General features: G+C 34.7%; 1 protein-coding gene across 3 annotated transcripts in view; it reads right to left on the reverse strand.

Moving 5' to 3' along the window:
- The window catches only part of DOK6 (docking protein 6), a 276,625-nt gene that overhangs the window by 55,363 nt on the left and 196,607 nt on the right, over positions 1 to 24,655 (reverse strand). For all 3 annotated transcript variants that reach the window (XR_005627645.1, XR_005627646.1, XM_039711160.1), the window contains exon 7: positions 20,029 to 20,146. Coding sequence is in view for 1 of the 3 variants with exons in the window: in XM_039711160.1 (XP_039567094.1) it covers positions 20,029 to 20,146 (118 nt within the window). In the remaining 2 variants the exon portion in view is untranslated. The remainder of the gene's footprint in view (positions 1 to 20,028; positions 20,147 to 24,655) is intronic.

The following is a 24,655-nucleotide window of genomic DNA, read 5'->3' on the forward strand; positions in this document are numbered from 1 at the left end:
AGGTTAAATGCAATGGAAAATATCCTTTGCTTATCAAAGAGTGAAGAGTCATCCTTCCATCTGAAACAGCTAGAAATAAAAAAATTTCTTTTATATCTGGCTCATTTGTTCTGGTTAATTTCCTCAGTGTTGCAAAAGATTTCTGCCTAATATGACTGTGAAATTTAACAAATCACAGCTCAAAAGGGGGAAGATGTACTGACATTTTTTGTCATTGTTAAATGTACTTGACCACATTCAGAAGTGAAGAATGTTTTCACTTTAGAAATACTTGAAGTCATACTTCTTTAGAAGCTTAGCTTGCAGGAAAAGTGTAAACAGTGTTTTGAGATTCAGCAGAGGTATTTATAGCCATTGTAAAACAAACAAAAAAGGCCAAACCCCAACTTGTTTCTATTTTGATACCAAGTAAATGTACAGACAACCTCCACAGAGTTTAATGGATCAGTTATTGACAAGGTGATTTGCTTTGACTGCTCAGTTGTATAGGCAGGTCTTGGCAGCCCTGGACTTTGAATTCTTTTCTAGATATATCATACAAGTCATAGTCAAGGAATTAGATAATATCTTCCCAAGAGAGGTATACATATTATTAAACAGTTGTGTTATTATATAGAAATTATTTTATTTTTTTCCTCAGTATTCTCCCTATGAGCTGGGAAAATCTCCAAGATATGTTCGTAAAGAACACAGAATAAATCTACTACTGAAGGGCATTTCTCTTTAAATTCAGGAAGACTTTTAAAAAGAAATTGAACTGTATCTTCAAACTCTTTTCAAAATGTTCATTTATTTGTCCAGACTTCCAGCATACACAACAACTATTACAGATATATGTCACACTGACGTATCTTGTGGGAATTTTCACTTCAGAAAATGAGGCGAGCAGTCACCTGTATTTCACACAATCCACTGAATGCAAAGGAACTCCTTTTATTCACTCGACTACTACATGCTCAGACTACTAGTGTAGGTGCAGAAGTCTGTGTTTATAACAACAGCATCAGCTGGACTCAATGCTACCCTTCCATCAGGAATAGGCTAGGGAGAATGGTATATTTGAAATAATTCTGGAAATTTCACCAGGGGAAAAACGTACAGTCTGAAAAAAACTATACATCTGTGTGCTAAATCTATGCCAATGCAGTGGCATTGCAGCTGGCAGCTGCCCAGGGATCCAGTTTAATGAAGACTCCCTCAACACAGAAAAGTAACAGAACAGGGAACTTTTTACTCTTTCCCAGCCAGCTCTGCTGGTTCAGGGAAGAGACAGTGCACTGACAGCGCTACAATTCAAGTTGCCATTTTCCTACCAGGTTAAATAGTGAGCATGCTCAAAGATTTGTGACCACACAGAAAAAGTATTTGCCATTTACTCATGTGGGAATTCTCAAAATGCTGGTCACTGCCTTGACAAAAAGACAAAGGGCTTGAGCATCCTTTATTTCTGTGTTCTCCCATTCCAAATCACCACTTTTGGTGGCATTATATTTACCAAACCTAACTCACACAAACTGCAATTTCATGGGAGTATGGTTTCTTGCTGTAGGATTGTTTTTAAAGACAGCAGATGCTGTGCTCCAACTTTTGCTTATGTTCAGGATATTTTCAGATCCTTTCATTGTGTGTTGTACTGAACAACAAATCTTAGTTAGCTGGGTCTGAAGCCACACCACGTTTAGTTGGATCCATTAAAAAATAAAAAAGGTCTAGAAATTGTTCTTTTTTTGTCACATGACAGAGTATTCCAATTTAAAATATGTTTATGTTTCTAGGACACACTCTCTCATCCAGGCATACCCAGATTCATCCGTCATGCATATGCCCAGAAAGCTGTTAAAAAGTTTGAAAGTGTATTTAATAAGGAGGACATTTAAACCCACTTTTCTAGTATTAATATTATTATAGCATTAATGTATAAATTTTTACATATTAGTTACCCCATTTCTAGTGTTAGCAATGAGCAGTAATTTGGCCACATGACTTCAGATAGTGCATAAAAATACAGACTGAAAGCATAACAATATTTAGTTTTTACTCTACCATTAAACAAGCAAGAATTAGAATGAATTGTGTAAATAAAAAGTAATGAATGCTAGCATAGACGTTTTCCCCCTACATACTTTGCCTTAGAATAACTTTGAAGAAGGAGAACAATTAGAATGAATTGTGTAAATAGAAAGTAATGAATGGTAGCATAGATGTTTTCCCCCTACATACTTTGCCTTAGAATAACTTTGAAGAAGGAGCACCGTATGGCTACACATACAAACAAAATGCTACAACAGTGACACTGTCTGTTAACAGCGTGGGAATAAAAAAAAAACAAAAACATTTAGCAATTCATGTGAGAACTTCACAACAACTAAAACAAATCTAATATTAAGAAATTAAAATTATCACTTTTATGCTCTGTTTTTCTGAATCTAAACGAAAACATACATTTGGATTTAGAATTACCAACTGTGGAAGAAAGAAATTTTTATTCTTCTGAAGGTTTCACTAGCAAATTAATGTCTCCACCCTGCTGTTATGCTAAAATTATGGAAAAGGAACCCAGCACTGTAGGTTTAATTTTGCCAAGAAAATAACAGTTCTCCAACTGTCAGGACTACATGCGGAACTATGATAAGCCTGCTTTAAGAAATGCTTACTTTCATGTAAAAACGCACAGTAAATAATTTTTTCAGGAAACAGGAATTTGTGCTGCACTTTAGACCATCACTGCGTCAAAGAGAAGAAGAAAAGTACAAAGATGCATATTGGAAAGTTATTCTGAACCCTAAAAATACATACAGCCATGAGACACAGCCCATCTCAACAGATACTCTTGTTTCATTTAGTTGAACCGTCTGGATGAAATTTTGTTAGACCAGTTACACTAAAAACTCTGCTCCTCTGTCACAACATTCTGGAAAGACCAACCTAACTCTTCTTATACAGTAATCCTTGTGCTAAAGCACTCCTTTGAAGTTTCCTTTGTGGTTGGGAAGGGGCAGACAGAAAAATTATTTGTATGTACTCATCACCACCATTTTTTTTCAGCATCCTATATAGACAAATCCAATCAAGTTCATGAATTAGTCTGATTAATAATGATTAATATGGAATCAAAGTAGAAGTTGCAGAAGTTTCTGTACTGAAGTATCTCTACTGCTATGTAATAGATCTAATTTGTGGTTTCTAAATGTATTTGCGTACACTTACACACACAAAAATCTGCTATTTTCCCCTGGCTTATCCAATCCTGTTTTCTTTTAAAGAATTAGTGCCTAGTGGCACTAAGATATGTCTGGAAGAGTATTTATGTCACTCATCTTTTTCTTTAACTCTGTCTAGGGATGCCCCTAAGTAGTCTTGTAACTGTTGTGGTTTCTGACCACAGAATGGCATTTGGTCAACAAGCCAATTCATTTTACCAAGTTAGGCTTCAGAAACAGTTTCATACATTGTTCTGGTGGCTAAGATATTTGATACTACTTAGGACCCTGCCTTACTCATGAGCTGGGAGCAAATGAAACAGCTGACACTTATTTAATAAAGTCATCTTTAATGAAAAGCTCTAGTAGAGGACTGAGATCAGATGAGCTGGCGAGAAGGAAAATAAAATCTCTGAGAAAAATATAAACCTCTTAAATATGAGAATGAATAGTCTGCCTCATTGCTAGCAAAAGTAATAAGATAAACTATAGACTAAGAAGTTATACTGATCCTGCATTTTCAAATGCTCCTCTTATTACACTTCTACAGCTCTGATAAAGGTTATTCCTTCTTATTCCATCAAAAATCACAGAATTTCCACCCAAAGTATGTATATTCAGGTCTGACCCAATATTGGCCTTTTTCCATTCACAGAAAATCTGGTCTCTTGAGGGCAAGAAACATTTTCTTGCAATGACAGATACTTCTTTGCAATGCAATGGCAATAATGACAATAAATACAGCTCTTAAAGTCCTTTAATTGTAATCCATAGCTACATACTGTGCATGGGACAGTGAAACTAGAATGCCTCCTGGAGATGTTCAGGTAATTTCAGCTAAAATATCCCTTTTTCTAGAAATAACTCAAATCTACTGGTCTCATGGTGAGTGGAGAATGTCCCTGTCCTTTAGCTAAAACCTATGTGCTACTTGTTTCAGCCAATTCAGCAGTATAATCAGACTTAGTGACAAAAACTGATGTTCTCATCATATGCACTCTCTATATTTTTGTCTGAAACCATTGAGATGTTGATGACAGGTTATGTCTTTATGACATTTAGGAATATATTGTATCACCTATATTATATTTAGAATGACAGAATGTGAATAAAGTAAAATAATTAGCTGTTTCTTGCATGGCTCTTTAATGTGAACTACAAAAAAAAGTATGCTTAACATAAAGAAAAGGTTAAATGTTAAGATAAAATTTGCACATAAATGAGCATGACTGTTCCCACCTTCCTTCACCCTTTTATCTGGGTACTTTTCTATTTAATCTTCAAAAGGGTTGAATGTGCTGTGGCAGTTCTAAGGTTTGTCTTTTTTATGTTTTTGCCAGTGTCTTTGCCTAAATTTTCCTACAGATAGTGATGGCCTTTGCTTACACAGTCAACAGAATTATAATTATATAATGTATTATATTTATACTACCAGGAAATTACAGAATAGATTGGTGGACCATGTGTCTCAATTGATAGTAAGGACATATGTTGGAGGTCAGTACGACTTTTCCCCCTTTTTGCTTGGAAATTTCAAGTGGAAAGCAAAATAATGGAAGTATTTAAACCAAAGCTGATTAATGATCCAGATGTTCACTAAAATCTATGCGTGTGATCTAATCCTTTAAGAATGATTACAGATAAGGTAATTTGTTCACGGACACAGTTAGTTGCTCTTGTCTGATAATAGTGCTTAATCTCCTTGGCATGTTAAATGCAATCCTGAAAATAACGAAGTGGTTATCACCAGAAAATATACTAACAGAAGATTAAGTTTATCCATCTGTACAGAGGGCCAAAATTGGTTTTGATTGCTGTTGGTAGAAGAAATGCAAGATAAAAAATGTGAATGAAATCAAAGCAAAATTATACAAGGCCACTCATATATGTACTCTCTTATGTCAACAAACAACAAAATGATGCAATATAACATAAGTCTAGTCAAAAACAGATGCAGAACTGAGTTAGTTTATGCATGCACTGTGAGAAAATAAGGTTATGAGGAGGTATATATACACAAAGTTTCCCAAGTTAAAAAGCAGTTTTGAGAAAACTGTCTTATAATTTATTAAATTAATTTTATTTATAAAATCAATAAATGAAATTTGAGTCAAGCAATCAAATGGTATTAATAAAAAATCTTTGCCTAGGTTTTTTTTTCTCTAAAAATATTTTAGAAAAGTAATATATCATAACTCATTACTACCTCATAATATCAAGGCAATAAGTTAAGGTCTCCCAAGCAATTAGGAAATTTAAAAATCCAATTTACTGGAATAGATCCCATAATAGTTTTTAATACTCAAAACCTTCTATCAAAATGGGTCAATTTAATAGTGTCTTAAAAAAGCCAATTTCTTCTTTGGGTACCATCCATATTATATATACACATTAAAAAACTATTTAATATTTAGATAATGGATATAAAATCAGCATCTCTGATGTTCTTCCTTTTCCTAAAATCTACACATATTCTCTAGAAGATGTTTTCTGTTTTCATCAGTTTTGGTTTGTGAAGCTGTTAAATTAAATTTCCCATATTTCAGTACACAGATACCATGTTTCTAGAAGTATTGCACATACAGATAGATTTGACAGATAAAATGCCTCACCATTGTTCTTGCCAGAAGGCAGAACATACGTTTCTGTTCCTTCCATCCTGGAAAAGGCTATATTATTGTCACTACAGTGCTTTTATTAACATTCCAGGGCAGAGAACAAGATGCTTCACTTTTTTTTTTTTTTTTTTTTTTTGAGCCACTATAAAATAGAACCTCATCTTCTTCCCTCTTTATTTTTCATAGGATTGGAAGAGTCTGTGATATGAAACACACTTCCTCCTCTAGGTCAAATAAATAAGAGACTATGTAGCCTTGCTACAGTGGGATCAAAAAGTAAAGTTGCTCACTGCTATTATCCATAAGATAACAATGTAGGTACAATGTACTTTTTTAAAGTGATTGATAATCAGAAGAAGGAAAAATTTAATAATTTCCTCTTTCTCCTAAAATGCTCAAGCTCAAGATCAAATTGAAACTCTCAAGCCATGAAAATGCAGCAGTTATTTACAACAAGTTTAAATCCTGGCACACAGCTTTAGTGGGAGGGACACACTACCATACTGATTATTCACTTTTTGAAAAGTGACCTTTCTTGATAAGAATCTCAGATAACATCCTTTCTCTCCCACCCTTCTACCTCAGGTATCTGTTATTTTTTGTCTATTTTTGGCTTTTTGAAAGGAAACAGATTTTCAAGTAAAGTGATGAAATTGAGATTTCACATTAGTGAAAGAAGAGTGAATAGTAAAAATGAAACAGCAAAACCATTAATATAAACCCTTTTCTGAGGAATTATGATAAGAATTTAAATAATAATTATTTGCTTGACTTCATAATCAGACATTAGTAATGTTTAATAAATAACACCCTTTATCTCAGTCATGTACAAAAAAATACATTGGTGGTTTTGTATATTTATCCAGATCATCCTATTTCTCAGTGAGGAAAAAAACAAATTTCAGAGATAAAATAGCTATTCCAAACAATTTCCATGGGACCATATATACTACTCTCTCCCATAATACAATAAACTGTTTTATGACTGTGCCAGTTCAGTGATCCTGCTTCATAACATAAGCTTTGAGAACTGAGAAAGAAAGGTTATCACAGAAACCCCTTATTAGGAAAAAAGAAATCCTACAAAATTTTTTAAATGTTCAAATTTTCCTGGATGTGGTCTGTAAAAAACACCCCATAAATATGGGTATCTGGAACTACTCACATTTTTTTTATGAAGCCTTTGCTGAGACTCATGGTCTCAAGAAGGACTGAAAGCTGTGTAGCAATATTTAAAGTTTTCCTGTACTAACAATTCTCATAGCTGGTGCAAATTCCAGGCACTTCTCTGCTTTCCCAGGAGTCACACCTTCAGCTTGCATGAACTGCTATAATCATATCAGTATCAGTGCTGACTTCCATTTAAGGGCTTAAAGCTTCCAGAGCCCCAAGGAAAATACCCCCTGCAATATTGAGGAAGCAGTAATCTGCATCTGGAAGGAAGACTGACTGATTTAGGCCAATTTAAACGTTAGATTGATTCAGAGCCAGGATCCAATTACATTTTTATTTCAAAACTTGTGTGTTGGCTCTTGCATCCCTGCTGGAGGTCTCATTGCTGAACGCTGACCCGAGCCCCACAGCTTCCACAGCAAGGACAAAAATTCAAAATGGAGATTTGGGTCATGGTGCCATTGAGGCACAGATGCACCAGTTGATCACACAGACTGAATCTAGATCAGGCCTCAGAATATGAGCTTGTTTACAGTGAGCAGGTAAGAACACAGCAGGGTGTTCAACTTGGCATTATGCCAGAGACTGGAAACCAAACAATGCCTGACTTGCTGTAATGTCCAAAGGATACCTAACTTGGCATAAAGTTTGCCCTAACAAAGCTACCTACCAAAATATTTTGAACAAATGTGAACTATTTTAATTAGCAAGTCCCAGCTCAGCATTCTGAATCACAGAGCCATGGCATTTCTTTTTAAGCTGTGGCACTTTCAGACTGGACTTAATGTTTTGTCAAATCACAATTGTCCTATTGCATGCAACAAGATGATCATAAGGAAACAAGGTAACATTTTAATCAGGACTGCTACTAATTATAATATATTATATGTCTATGTTATGCTTCAACATCCATTCAGGGATTTTTCTCCTTTTACAAATGAGCAAGCAAAAAAATCCTAGGCACAAAAATCTTTAATTGAATTAGAACTTGAAGATATGAAGGCTTTCAACTTAACAACACTCATTAACACTGCTGAATGTGGACTGCTAGGCAGACTTTCTTCTTGCCCTTCATTTCAATTTTCAGTGTACTGATAGTCATAGTGAATATGAAGGACCTGAATTGCTTATCACCTTATGAAAAATTTGTAAAAGCATCTGCATTTTGGTACAATGGGGCAAAAGTGTGTAACCATAATTCTTCCATTGTGACCATCCAGGCCAGAAATGGTTCCTTTATGTCTTTGTGCCCAAAGTGTATGTCCTCAGGAAAGAAGCTTCCAGTTATCATGTAGCAGAAAATGTGTCTATTGCACTTTCCAAAGACAGTAGATTTAGTGCACAGCAAACAGTAGTGATATTGTTTTGCACATAGCCCTAATGCCAATATAAAAAAAATGAAGTCACAGCTTGGGATAAAAAACCAAAACATCTGCTAAGCAAAGGAAACTTTTGAATGATAACAATTATCTTCAAATAAAAACCACTTTTAGCACATTAAAATAGTAAATATGAATTATTGAATTTATGATATCAGGTCTTACAAGTACAGAATAATAACTGTGGTGAAATAAATACTTTTGATATCTTACGTAGGGTAGGCATAAAATATATATCTCTTTAGCAAAAACACTTGGAGGTCTCTTTGGCAAAGCTATGCTGACCTGGATCAGATTGGGATCTGGCATTCATTTTGTTCTGACACACGATCAGGAATACTGGACCTAATTGTCACCAATTATTTGTATAACAGAAGCACCTGAATAATACGGAATAATGATCTTGTATGATCTACAAGAAATGAAAACAATGTTACACAGGCAAGAATTGAAAAAAAAAAAATAACAGAAATATAATGCTCATTGAGAAACTCAAAAAAGAAAAATGTGTCACACAGACGGTGTAAGGAGATTTACAAGAACTGTGCCTGGTCATATGCTTTACAAAAACAAAGATATGTGATAATTTGATAGGTAGCATGGCTCTCTGTTTAAGTCCAATTTTGACCAAAAAATATTTTTTGATCTAATACACACTTTTGTGAGGAAAAAGTCCTGGATGTGAGTTATTTAAGTTTGCAGACATTTAGAACTAAATATTTAATTTATAAAGCATATAATGAACACATTCAGGGCTTAGCACATTTACAGGTATCTCACATATAAGTTTAGAAGAGATTTCACATTGAAATAACATCTTTGTTACAATAATTTATCTAAACATAATGTGTTAAAATATAGGAAACTCAAAACTTATCCATGATTATATATTTTTGATCCATGTAATATTCTTAAAGTTTTCAAGGTTTAAAAAATCCTGTTAACATTTTTGTATGACCTTATTGTATAATATGTTTGGGGATATCTATAATGAGTGGTATACTTATATCCATGAGCTTTGTATTCAGTTTCTGTTAGTAAAACTCCCAACAACCTCCCACATCCAACTGTAACTATCTGGAAAAGAGGAAGGTCCTCTAAGTAAGTATGTGTCAGCAAAATGCATAGAAGTATCTCCATTTCAGACAAAATGCTATGAACTAATTCTGCATAATTTTGTCCCAGAAAAAATCTCTAGAAAAGCAACTCTGGGTTGATGGCTTTAGTGGCCACTTAAAGAAACAACAAATTTCAAAGAGTAGGCACATAAACTGTAGCATCTTGGTTGAAGACCAACGCTTGGCTCTCAGATGAGAGCTGTCACAATAATTGCCAGATTTCAATGATTCCTTCCCAGGTAGTTGAAAACTGCAAGTGCTGTGCAAACAGTCAGACGGTGAGTCATGCTGCCTCCAAGTGTAAGGTAATTTACTCCTCTGAGGTCAGCAAAAACAGGGTTCAAAGCTGATTCTATCTATCACTTCAGGATGAAAAATAGCTTCAAGCAGCAACTCACAGAGTTTGGTGTTAGAGCTCCTACTGACTAGGGGCTGTTTTCAGGGAGATAAGGGCATCATGACTCCCCTACTGTTGAGGCTGAATATTGCTTTACTGACAGTCTAAAGGTATAAACCCATTCTCCAGTTATTAATCTATACTGAAGTGCTATATTTTGGGACAATTTCATGCTGTGTGATGGTACTGAGAAGTCTTTATTAAACCATTTAACAATTTTCACAGCTGCAGTGATATTTTCAATTTTTTTTGTCTAACCTCACTGGTGTAAAAAATAAGACAAAGAAATGTCTTTCATAAAAAATAATTTTTAAGGCCAAAGCAAATGTGCAGAAATTGTATCATATAAAATGCACCAAGATCCATAACCACTAGGATAAATATTAATTTCCATCAATAAGGCTCTGCGTAATTACATGGGCCACTGAAGAAATGCTCAGAGGTGGGGATTCAGTTTATGCTATAGTGCTTGTGGACATGAGACATAGAGGAAGGCTTTCATCCTGTAAGGTCTGCAGAATTTGGCTGGTTTTTTTCATGAGCAAGGATGATTTGGCAATAGCTGAGGACCAATGCCTTAACAACAAATAACTTCTATTTCTTGCATAGTTAGGAAGCTTTTCTTTTACATCTTGCATATTTTAAAGATTTAAACTAAAAAAAGGGTAAGCATCTTATGTTCATAGCAATGACACTATTCAATTTCTCTGTACATTTTCCCATTTGATAGCACCTATGCACTAGCATGTTATTCATGTCCCTGGCAAGATTTCTATTTACTGTAACATAAGCAAAAAAACAAGTCAACCTAGGAAGACAGAAGCTTAAATTGTCCCCCTCTTTGGTGTTTTACTGCATGATAAACTCCATTGAAAAATATATGACTGATTCCTACAGTTCCGTACAAGATTTGAAGTGCAACTAAGGTAATAAGAATATGTTAAGAGGGATCTTGAGCTGTTCTCTACATTTCTTCAGTTGTAAGACACCTTGTGCTGGTCCAGTCCATGAGTATAAGATGGAGAAGTTCTCTGTTTTGAAATACTGGCCAGGAAATCAGATACAAAATGATAAAAAAGCTCATAAAAAATCCTTTTCCTCATTCTTATACTAGATGAAGAGAAGATGTATGGCCTAGAAGTTACAGGAATTTTGCAGCCATAGTCTGCAAGAGATCTTCTCACTGGTATCCTAGAGAGTCAAAATGACTAGCTCATGAAAACTAGTACTTATTAGGAGTGAAGAATCACACACTGGTACAGATAATGTCTGGCATTTGCTGCCCATGACTCTGTTCCCAGCCCTTCCCCCTATTTATTTGTTAAAATTGGGTTGTGTTAGTTGATACATGGTAACGGGAGAAAAACAAGACTCTCCAGAGACAGACTGACATTTAAGCCAAAACACACATGTTTGATCAGAGGCAAGTGTCTTTATAAGAGCCATGAAAGGGATGAAAAACTGCTGAGCTATGTCTCAGAATTAAATACCTGCTCTGATGAATGAAGAATAATGAGACATTTGACAAGACTGAATGAAACACATTTCCATTTCCTAACACAGAACAGGTTATCTTTTCCATCATAAGATGCCTGTGACTTCAAATGTTTGGTGATGATAGAACTTTCACCTCACAAACAGAAGCCCTTCAAACTTGCTGAGATGTCCTGGAACAGCATAACAATAACAGATAAAAATAAATGGCCACAACCTGTCAAAACCCAATCATTTAAATTGATGCTGCATTTACAACAATTACCATGAGAATAGGATTTTTAAAATTAAAAGGTTCAACATATGTAAACTGACTCTGAAACAAACTTTCAGCAACAGTGATTATTCCCAAAACCTGGGATGTCCACATATTAAAAGAAGAAATAGAAAGCACATTTGGATACCTGCATTCCTGCTTTGATACCTTCAGCTCACAATCAAGAAACTAGGAAATCTGACAACCTTCTTTTAGAAACCATAGCACAGCATATAGAACCTTAATAAGAAAACCAAACCTTATTCCTATTTTAGCAAAAAGGCAGGCAAGTGTATGGAGACACAGATGTTACTCTGGCATGTGTGTATCAGCATTTAGGAAGAAAAGGTTTTGTTATCTATTTATACAGATGTAGAGAAAAGTGGCAAAATGAGGTAAAAATGAAAACTTGCTTCGTGCAGTTTTCACTAACTTCAATGGAAAAGATCCATACCCAGTAATAACAACTTTACAGAATTTCAGTAGAGAAAAGAATAAGGCTGTTAGTTTAAATGCTTAATTAGTGAAATGCAAAAACAATGAGCAGTGTTGCAAGCCAGGAGAAGCGAATTTTTCTTGGAAGCTGAAACCAAACAGCTGATAAAACTCCTATTTTAATTACATTTAATTTAGTAAAGATAAAACGTGGTATAGCTATAGCTAACTAGCCATGTGTCTTTTTCAGGTTGAAAACACAGCTTTGCACAATTCTCAGCTAAATATTCAAGTGATAAAGTAGATGCTTTGCCCCGAGTGCAAGATAATAGTGACTATAAGCAAGTGGCACCAATTCAGCTCATATCAAGCAGATTTGGAAAATCCTGCACTGGCTGTATCAGGCTGAACAGAGTTTAGAGAGAAAAAAAAGACTCACTGCATACAGCAGCAGTCCCTACCAAGGACTGCCTATCCCCAGGGACAGAGATGGGTAGGACAAGACCTTGCTTTCTGACTTTCTTGCTATCCTGACTGAGGATGAAAGCACAAGGAGCACAAGTGGCAGACAGAAGATGCATCCTTAGCCTCTTAATCAACACACTCAGGGTAGAACAGCCTCTCAGGCACAGAGCAACAAGCTGTGCCTCATCACCACAGGCTGTGGTTCCCTCCATTTCCTTGTGCTGGGCGGAGCACACGGGAAGAGATAGGACACTGATGGGAACACAACCACACTAGCCATGCTCTGTCACACTCACTACAACCAGCTCAGAGAAAACACCAATGGCACTGTCCCACTGCATATAAACCTGATTTACCAACAATAATGTAAATAATTGAGCCTTTAAAGAGAGTAGTAGGAATCTTATAATTTTATCTTCACTCTGTTTTGATATTTATCATATAAATTCCAGAGTATGCAACTCTGGTTTCTACCAAATCCTTTATATCTTAACTCTCTCCAAATCTGGTATTGCATTTCTTTTTTCCATGTAGCTTTTATAACAGAAGATTTCATTTGTTCTTAAACTCAGGGAAATGAACTTTTCATCACAATCATTCCCCAAAAGGAAACGTCAAAGAATTTTGAAGGATAAACAAGTATCCAGCAGCTAAACAGCCACTTTGCTTTTAGTATTTAAACATAGAACTGCAAGGAACTGAGACTTCAGTGTTTGAAAAGATAAAACTTTTACTTTGGTGGAATCTTGCTAACTCTGCATTGGCAGGATATTTCCTTTGTTATTTGTAGTTCTTACTTCTGTGAAATTTATCTTAGTTTCTTACAATGTATCATTTTGATCAAATAAAAAGTTGGCAGGATATAAAAATTCACCAAGATGAAAAGGCTTTTTATAACAAATAGAAAATGAAAGACATTCTAAGATTTTTGAACATTTTTTTTGTCTCTACTGAATAATACTATGATTTTTTAATCAGTTCTGCACAGCTCAAATGCACTATAGAGTTATAAGGAACATATTCTTATGGGTTGATTAAACTGAACGTACTGAGTAGGGCATTCATTGTGCTTAAATTGGCCTTACCAAGAAAATAAATAGGTCTGTACTAGCAACAGACCATATGCCATGTGCCACAAACGTTGTCACCACAATTTTTTGTTAGCAAAATGAGATACATGTAAAAGAAAATCTTATAGAAACTTAAAATTAATGTATTTGAGATCTTATGATGCCTCTTCTATAAAAATATATTTTTTAAACTTCATAACAACCAAACAAGAGTCAGTTAGGTCAATGTTATGTCAATTTAAACCAGCCCTTAACCATAGATTTATAGTTTCCTATTTTACGTCATACAATTTAGAACGTGAAAGGAGGATCTTTTTTCCAGTGAAAGCAGAACACAATCAATTGCATCTGACATCCTTGAGCCTGGATTCTTTCCTTGCTGCAGCTAGCAAAGCTGGTATTATTAACATTCCCCCATTCTTCCTGTTACACAGCCTATTTTCAAGTTCACATTGTTTCTGTTTTAGAAAACATTTTATGAACATGTTCTATTGAAGTGTCAATTTCAGTAATTTCTTTGCTTTTTGTAAAAATATTTACTGAAAGAAAAAGAAGTATAAACTGTTCCTGCAAAGAAATACTAAAGAAAACACATCTTTTTGCCAAGGTATTTTTTTCACAAGTGTGCAGGTTTCCCCTCACCCCAAGTTGTCTTAAAGGGGGTTTAATCATCCATGACTTTGAGTAATAATTTGAGTGATTTGTCAGCATAAAAGTATTTCAATTTTTTTGAAATTATAAAAATGAACTGACAATCTTTTGGATTCTAACCATGATAACATACTTAACACAAAATCAGATAGTCATAGCTAAAGCAGACCAGATTTATTGGTGAAACAATTTAATAGAAAAAAGCAATTTTCACAAAATTGATCTTTGACAAGTATTTCAATTTTCTCTTTGATCTAACATTGCAAACCTTTCTTCTCCAGACAACCCAGTACCAGATGAAAGCTGTTATGGAGCTGGTTATGCTAATTCTCCCCGTGCACACATTCTTTCATCGCACTGCAGCTCTCATGGCAATCCTTGAATCTTACAATACAGCAGAGAGATCAAATGAATGTAGCATAACTGTAATGAGTTTCAGGCAAAGTCAGAGTAAAGATTCCTGGTGTCACTTATGTATAGCTGGGGGCAAAGCTTTGTTTGCTTCTCACGTGAATAGTGAGTGAGAAGCTATTGTCATCACATACTTATGAAGTCATTAAGCTAAGATATAAGAAGAGATTTATAGCTAAGAATCTGTAGTTTGGACTGAAGAACTTACATTTGTTGGGTTTTGGAAGGGAGAGGAGGCAATCAGCCAATATTTAATTTGGGCTTTCAGCTTTAAGTCAAGAGTACAGTGACTTCTGTGCTTTCTGGTCTGGCACAGAACAACTCCATTGACAAGAGATCTCACTGAAGGACCATCTCCTGAGAGAAAGGGCACCAAAGTATTGGGCTTAAATGAAACCACGAGGTCTGAATATGACAGCGAAATATGCTTTATTAATTGCATTTGGCTTCCCACCTTCCTCTATTTTTCATGCTCATAATTGAAACAACCTCTTAACTCAGCAATGATTTATCAGAATGAATGGAAATGTGTCAAGATACTCTTTAGAGCTTGTCAGTAACGCTCTTGGTTAGAGGCAGCAATCACTGTTGAGCAAAATGAAGTTCTTTACTGGTTTCTGAGTAAGATATATCCCACTTCCAATGTGCCACTTTAAAATCAGTCTAGTGATGCACTACTTAGTAGAGAAATTCAAAGCTCAAAAGGAAAAGATCAAATCTACTGCATAAGACTTGAGAAGACACGTAATACAGTCATTTTAAATAATGTAGCTCTTATGCAGTTTCTACTCAATAAGTATCTTGTTCCAGGTGTCCTTTATTCATATCTCAAATTTTATAGGCTTCATTTACTAATGTGAAGGTCCTGATGCGATTCAACAAAGGAAATGGGAATGTGGAAAGCTATAAAGCATTTCAGCTTTAGCCGCTGGTAGACACTTACTGAAAAATTACTGAGTGATCAGGTTTATATAACAGATATATTCTAACATTTTTATGTTATTCACATTGTTCAGGCACCAAGATTAGATGAGGAAATGGATTCTGTACTCTATTGCTGGGCATATGAACAAACAATGGAAATGCCAAAATGACGAATGCTCTCCCATTCATTTTACATACTTTAATTTGCAGAAAGCTGCAGAAGCCTACATCAGAATTTCCTGCAGGATTAGCTTAAGGAAGGTTGAATAGGATGATTCAAACCCTTCTAAATATTTAGCAACTTGAATGTTCTATGATAATTTTTAGTGACATATCAGAGTTTCTACGTTGAAAAGGTTGGAAAACTGTGTAGACAGTTTTTTTGGTACGTTACTTTGTCTCCCTTTTATGCACAAGACCTTTTTGCTGACCAGATTAAGACCACATGTTATCCTGCTTAAAATATTTATGCAAAAAAAAAAAAAAAAAAGAAAAGAAAAGGTGAGTTCTCACCTAACAAGGCCAAAAGACAATGTGCATTGCAGGCTCACCAAGGCCATTTTGGTTTCCAAAACCGACCTTATGTTTCTTGCATCTTTATTGTAACATACAAAAGGTAATTGTACATTATCAGCAAAATTCCTTCAGACTTCATTGGGGCATTTTCTATTTGTTCAAAGACGATAGTTTTATTTCTCAAAATTCCTCTTTGTGTTTAAAAATATGACTCTTAGAGGGCTTCTTAGTATTTTTCCATGTAATTTAATTACTTTGCTATGGGTTTACAACAAACTGTGGCAATAATTTGTGATAGAGCAAATAAAATTAATTATAAGCAAATTGTGATAAGCAATACTGTGGAAGAAAACCCCCAACTCTTTAGTGTTCTCTTTTTGGAAGAAACATGTAAGATGTTACTGGTGTAATTCTTATACAAATATATGCTCTTTCACATAAGTATTCTCACTGAATGAGTAGCATTGCCTTTGTGGGTAGGTGTCCATTATTTTGAGTATGGATAGCAAAACCCAAGTCCAAAAAATGAGGACAAACAAGATAAAACATAACAGGAGTGACTGAAAGCATTTCTTAATTTTGAATTTCTTGGAGAAAGGCCAGGCTGTAATTAGATTTTCTGAACATAATTTCCTCAGGGATTTCAGCAACTGCAATACAAAAAGCTAATTAATGTTTCAATACCAAAATTCTATTTGGCCCTATTTATACAATAATACACAAACCGACTGTGTTTAACATTCGTATCATCCAAACTATAAAGGGTAAGAACTAGAGTTCTTCAGATAGCTGAAAATTCAGTCTGCAATCTTTTTTTTTCATTTTAAGCAAATTTAAAGCCCTAAATGAAAAATATAATAAAACCCAAAACAAAAACAAAAAAACCACCCCCAAAAATATGAATTCTCCTTTATATCTTTTGTTGTATAAAAACTCATATGTTTTGTTTTTCAATTTTTAATATCCTGTGTAACAGTGCTAAATTTTATGGTAGCTATAAACAATAAACACTAAATTTCAAGGAAATATATAGGGTATTTTTTACATGCTTATATGGCTCTTAGAGTTTTTCCTTGTTAATCATTATTTTGGTTAATAAGGTTACTCTTGGCTTCTCATTTTTATCAAATTTTAGATCTTGATGTATGATAGCATAACATATCAATGAATGTTTATCTTCTGTTGGACTCAAATTTTTTTTGGAGCTGTCAATTATTTATGAAAACATACAATTCATGTATGTCATACTCATGTATGCACAAAAATGGTGTAGAGGTCTTTTTCCTCTGTTATTTAAATTACTCTTTAATAATAAATATTAAAAGGACACTATTTAATTTTTGAACTGTAATTAAAGGCAAACTTGGATTATCAACAGAAACTAACCTTTTTATAGTATTTTGTGCAACTTGTGTTACTTTAGCTCTATTATTCTATGTATTAATCTCTACAGTTCTTTACATGTAACTATTTTCATGGGCTAATGGAGCATAATAGACCAAACACTCATTTATTGAAGGGCTTTTTTTCATCTGAAATGTAGTTTTTAAAAACCAAAAATCACAAAACCCACTACCTTCTTACTCCATAGAATATTCATTATCAGATCAACACACACTACTAATTAAGTTAAATGTGACTGCTAAATAACTCCCAAAGAGCTAATTTATCTAAGGTAGTATGAGCACATATTCATTTCTCCTTATACATCACCAGATGTTATTAATTAAATTCTAGTCACTTCAGACTGCAAGTTTGAAATAATTGCCCGTTGAAACACTTGCATTTAGCAGTGAGCCTGGCTACTACTACTAATATTGACAGTCACCTGGATATAGGTAGACACCACTCTGTTTATTTCACTTTAGAGTCTGTGAGATATTTAGAAGTATGTGGGGAACTTTCAAATTTGTTTCTTGAACGTTCAAAGCTTTGTTGTAAATGCCCATGAAGTGCAGAGCGAAGTTCAATGTCCCGTTCTCTAAAGAAAACATCTCCTCCCCAAAGGTGCAGTGCACCTTTTGAAGCTCAGAGGAAATCATGGCAACAGAAAGTGATTCTTCCCTCTGCAGCAGCTCCTCTCAGCTGGCTGCTCTGCTAAGGTGAGGGCTGAAGTGATGCTTGCAATCTGCTTCCTTGCTACCCACCTTCCACCCACATCTATGGAGCTTCCGTGGGCTGATGCTTTGACAGCCCTGCAGTGCCAAGGCTGTCGCTATGACAAGGTATGAGGAAGAAAAGGTGTACTTTGCACCCGCTTCACTTTCTGCACAAATTCATTGTTTTTAATTAGTAATTGCAGCAGAAGGTCCAAAGAGATTTTCTTTAGAGATAGTGAATGGTAGTCTTGCATGGAAAAGTTTTGCAACCAGTCTTCTGGATGCACTTCCCTGCCCACTGGCAAGACTGAATCAGTCTCTCCTGAAATCAACTACATATTCTCAGGCTTTAGTCATCATAGTACATGCAGGAAAAATGAAAATATTAAGTTCTGAAATATTTATTAGCCTCATGTTTCAGTAGAAATGTGAATAAAATCTGCATATTTCCAGAAAGAAAAATTACATTTTTAGTACACTTCCAATATGTTGAATCCTGCACAGCTTGATGGTATAGATATTGTATTTTTTACTTTATATATAAAGTTTTGCTTTGCTTTATTTTGAAGGCCATTTATATAGAAGAAAAGATTGTTGAGAGTGAATATAACACATTTACTATCTTGCTGATGAAGAAAAGACACATCAAGAACACAAGAAGAAGAAATCTAACATCTCTACAAATAAACTTCTTTTTAACATTCTTATTGTGTCCATGAAAAAATATCAGTGATATGATGACTGTATGCAGGGTGATGTACAAGTATAACTTTTTTTTACAAACAGCTTCTGAAAGATTATTTTCTTTTTTCCATTACTGGTATTTAAATATAAGACTATAACCATGATTAAAAATTAATTTTGCTCTATGGAGAATAATGGGAAACAAATGCCTCTACCCTTTAATGACTCACCCACTGAATGCTCAGTTCACCTGCTGATTTTAATTTACGTGATAATTCACAAAACAAAACATTTAATGTCCTTCATCTATATACTGGATTTCAATTATTTCAATGAAAATATGTACTGTCTCCTTGCATTGGGTACTCTTGTTTGTAAGCAGTTTCTAATCTCCTATCTAAATGTAAATTGTTTATGCAAACAGATTATTAAGAGAGAACTAAAACAAAATCCTTAAGGCCTTCAGAAATAATACAAAGCAATATGTTTACAAAAGGCTATTTTTTAAAGGTCTACATTTTAAATGTAACAATAATTTCATTTTCCTAAAAGATACAAATCAATGTCAGCTTAAGAGCAGTGAATCATCATCATCAAGTTGTGCTAATTATAGCATTTAAAAGCTTTAGCAAATCCAAACATATGAAAGAAAACCATAGACAGAAGATGATTTGTTGAAGGTCTGTGAGTTAGTTGAGTCAACAGTTCACATATATGATTTGCCAAGCAAATTTACCAAGAATAGCTCCTCTTCCTAGAATTACTCTGTTTTAATCTTGCAACTCATATAGCCACTTTATGTAGATTTAATTAGGCACCCTGAGGTTGCCCAAATACTTGCCCCATCTCATTGGTAGAAAATACTAAAACAACCTGACATTCATTAGCTACTGAGAAGCTACATTGAGCCAAATTGTCTATCCAGCTTTATGTGGTGATTCTAGAAATAATTTTCACCATTTGTTTACAAAATGACTAAAAGAAACCTGTTTTATGTAAATTTGGGAACCCTGCTGAGGTTCCTGACAATTGATAAAATGAAATGGAGAGAAAATAACCAGTGCAAATAAAAAGCAATTTGCATGAATTCTGGTGAAATGGAAAGAAGCTAATGGATATGGAATGATAAGCAACTTGCCTTGTAAACTGTAGATTTCTCCAACGCTGTTCTGCCGGGTGATGTGATGCCAATACGCACTACGAGGAAGTGAGATCGACTTGGATAAAGTCATTGGTTCAGACAGACTGGTCTGGAGCTAAAAGCCAAAGCAAACATAAATGGAAGGTCACACATAAGCATACTTGATAAATAATCTCAAAACTGTAAATTGAATCTATGTTGTCATGAACATATAATTTTCTAAACTACCACAGGTTTTACACTATCATTTAAACTGTGTTACAAGCATCAGCACTGTGAATGCTCAGGAGAAAGCTGCAAAAGTATATCTGTGTCTATAGTTTCATTAGCAGAGGTTAATAGTAGGACATCAGAAAATGTCCCTATTTATCTACAGCTATTCTTCTTGCTGCCAGGGTTTTGTTATTTTCTTCTTTAACTTTATTATAACGACAGATTAACATATGCCTGAATTCTAAAACCCCTCTGCAATCACATTTCCTTTTGGTCATTTAGCCTGCATATTGGATTGAATACCCATAAAGATGCTAAGAGAGAATCCAAGCCAACCAGCAGAGAATTAGCAATGGAGAGTCATTAATCTCCTAATCCTCCTTTGAAGGGGAGGTGTCTCATCACTAGTAGCAGGCTCCAGCTTCAAGAGCAGATTTTCCTGGTCTGGGGGACTTTATGTGATTGAAATTGGGAATTGCATGGTAAGTGTCCCTGTGACCAAGAGCTACAGCACAGAAACCTGACAGGAGGAATGTCAACTTTATTAAAGAGATCTCTGTCTCCAACAAACTACTGATGTGAGTGAAAGACAAGACAACACTACTACAGAGAAAAAAGAAAGATGAAGGATTGAGCATTCTGGCAATCTTTTTGGATATTCCTGTTATGTTTTCTTTGTCTAGAAGAAAAGAGAATGCACCTGCAAATATTTTGTATATCTGGCTTTACAGAATATAAAATATGATCAATGATTTTTGGGATCTAACAAATCACCATAATATTGCGAGCATAATTTTCTCAGAGGATGTCTGAGAATATCAATACTGAAGGATCAATTATGTCTGAATATTTAGAATGAAAAACCTCTTAGTTTCAGAGGAGGCACCAGGATGGCCCTCTGAGAGGGTGTGCCTAGAAGCTCATTTGCAGAGAGTCCAGATACAGAGCAGAAGGTATTTAAGGTTTGGATCATTTACTGCAGGTTTAGCGATTAGTTCTTAGGGATTCCTCATTGAGAATCACAATGCCAAATTAAAAAAAAAAGTGCCTTTTTTAACTGTACAAACTCTATATATTCTATTATTCTAATATCTTCCTCCCCCCAAAATGAATATATTTAGAGACAGTATCCACCCAAATATCTAAAACTATTTAAATTTTGAGTATTAACAAAAATGAATGCATGGAATATATTTTGCTTCAGATCAATCTGCTGTAATTACTTCTGTTGTTTTCTTGAGAACTGTCATCAAAATAACTCCCAGTCTGTAGCTACTGTATTTTCTGCTCATTTATAGCCAAGTATTACATTTCATTTGTCAGTGGTGCAGATCATCACTAGAAGCTATTTGATATGAAGTAAAGAGCTTGCAGAAGCACTCAGTTCATTAAAAGAGAAGTTTGAAAGCATTACCACAATAATTCCAATTTTAGGGAGACTTGAGGGTTTGAAATTTATTGATACACAGAATTTCCTCTATTGTAGAGATCAGGACAGTGACAAACCCTCTACATTATTTTACCAAGTTTGTACAGCAAGGGTAACAAGGGTAATTTTGCCAAAGAAGAAAATTACGTAAAATCATCTAACTTTAGTTTACCAATGATTTATGAATAATTTATTGACTCAAAGGTAAATTAAAGGCAAAATCTTTTCTTAGTATGCATTCTGAAAAAAATAATTCCAGTAAACAGAACCACTTTGACTGCAGTTTATTATCTCAAAGCTAAATCCATGGACTGAACGGAATATGTGGTTAAATGTATCATCATTCCTGATCTGAGGTGATTAACTCCTGCCTGATCTGACCAATTGTGATGCAGAAGAACTTTATTTGCACACATTAGAGAATAAAAAAAATCTGTTCTCATTATAAAATAAGGTAAGAACTGCTTTCAAGCAGAAGACTGCACTGAAAGCATTCACAATACTTTGTTTCCTCAGATTCTCTAACTGAGGAACAACTTCTGATATCACCTTTTGGGTAAGAATTATCACCATATGCTAACTGCAATAGGACCAGATGAACCATATTTCTCTGGAGATTCCATAGAGAAAAAAATGCAATTTCTAGTTTATTACAATACCATCCTCAGAAAAAAAACCTGACAAACTTTAAAATAAAATATCAATTTTGTTTTTCACTTGTAACTTTAAAATAGGAATATAAACCTTTGGATTTGAAGACCATATTACCTTGTATATCATGTAAGGGACGATAATATTAATTTATCCATGAAGTTATTTTTACTGAATAGTAGACTACCATCAGCTATAATTTTTCCTTTAATCTGTTTTATCCACATAAAACTCACATTGTTGATCAAATATAATTGACAATGACAAAATGTTTACTTCTACAATCTGTTATTAGTAAAAATATTCCTCTATTCAAAGAAAATCAAATAATATATTGACTGAAACCCATTTTCTCTGAAGAACATATTATATGTTACACTGTGGGTGTTTCAGATTAAAAAAAGACCCTTGAAAACCAAAATGAAGAAAATACATAAAAACATCCATATAATCAATTGTTCATATACTACTAGATTGCTCTTTGCTATATTAATAATTACAAGCTAAACTAAGATTTAAAGTACAGAGATCTACTCTTTTGGAATCCCTTATTCCTAGCTGTAAATTAAATTCTGGCAGCTAATAAAGTTAAACTAGAAAAACAAAACCAACAAACAACTTGTAAATCAGGGAAGATTTATAAAACTGTCTAACTGTTAAAAAATTAGATGCCCAGGTTCAAGACCTCTGGTGTTCCAGCCCAGCGAAAGAGAACACATTTATAAGTTCAGAGACTTTGTCCTCCATACCCTTCCCTTTTGTCTTTTTACTATGCCTCATTAAAAAACAACTGATTTCTCCTCTACACTTTTTTGGAAGTAGCTAATGCAAATAGAGAACTTTTCATTGTGGAAAATCAAGTAAATAACCTTTAAATTTTCTTGTTTTCTCCAAGCAGGTAGACCATCCTGCACAGATTTATTACTGTCCTTAATTTAACAGAAATGTAACAGTTAAAAATGTATTTAAAAAATTATTTCACCTATCTCATTAAGCTTGTTTACCATTCAGAAAATTAAAACATCTCTGAGTCTGGATTTCTTCTTACATAACAGGCCAATATTCAGCTGTTGTTTCTAACACCGACACATTTTTCTCAGGAGCTGGCAAAACAGGCTCAGATGCATTAACACCAAATGTACAGAAAGGGTCCATCATGACAGCAAAGGTAGCAAAGACACATCGAAGAAGTAAACATTTCTATCTGGAAGTGAATTTGAGGTGATTCTGCCCCTCCGCTCTGGTGAGATACCAGCTGGAGTACTGTGTCCAGCTCTGGGGTCCTTAGCATAAATATAGGAATTTGCAGGAGCACATCCAGAGATGGGACTCAAAAATGATCAGAGGCTTGGAATGCCTCTCTTGTGAAGACAAACTGAGAGAACTGGGGTTCAGACTGGAGATGTTCAGACTGGAGAAAGATGTTTCATGGAGACCTTATTGTGACCTTTTGGTACTTTAGGGGCCTGTAAGAAAGGTGGGGCAGACTTTTTAGCAGGGCCTGTTGTAACAGGACAGGGAGTAAAGGTTTCAAATTAAAACAGGGTAAATTTAAATTGGACATGAAGAAGGAATTTTTTATGATGGGGGTGGTAAAACACTGGCATTGGTTGTCTAGAGAGGTTTTGGATGCCTCATCCCTGGGCACATTCAAGTCAGATTGGACTGGGCTCTGAGCAAGCCAGTCTTGATGAAGATGTTCATTCTCATTGCAGGGAGTTGGGCAAGATGGCCATTAAAGGTCCCTTCCAACCCACTGCATTCTCTGATTTCTGAGAATTACTGAGGGTTGTTTTGCCATGTTGCATCTGTGTTCTGGTCTTAACAGAGGAAAGTAAAAGAAATATACCAAATTAAACATGCATCTAGAATGACTTGGCTACAAATATTTCTCAAATCTGATGAGACTTCAGGAAATAAAAACCATAACCTAGATTTTTTTCCCAGTTCATGAGGTATAAAGAACAGAATTAGAACTTAGGTGAAAAGTAGAAATGCACACATCAAAACCATATTAATTCAGGGAATTTTGTGGTGAGAATATAAAAACCCCAAATATCACTGAAGCATTTTTGTTACCTGACAGGAAACATGTAGTAGTTAGGCTTCATCCATTTCCCCAGAATCTGTCTGATAAAATACTTTTTATAGAGTGAACATTACATTTCTCTCTGTATCCAAATCTATTACCCAAAGCCATAATATCCACAATATTGAGCTCTATGAAGTTTTTCTTTTTCCAGTGACAACTTTATTATTCTTACAGGTCTATTTGATTAAAATAGAAATTAAAAAAAAGAAGTCTATTAATGTGAACTGTAAGAAGTTTCC

Source organism: Passer montanus, unplaced genomic scaffold, assembly GCF_014805655.1.
Source record: "Passer montanus isolate IOZ18808 unplaced genomic scaffold, ASM1480565v1 scaffold24, whole genome shotgun sequence".
In the NCBI taxonomy this organism is placed as follows: Eukaryota; Metazoa; Chordata; class Aves; order Passeriformes; family Passeridae; genus Passer; species Passer montanus.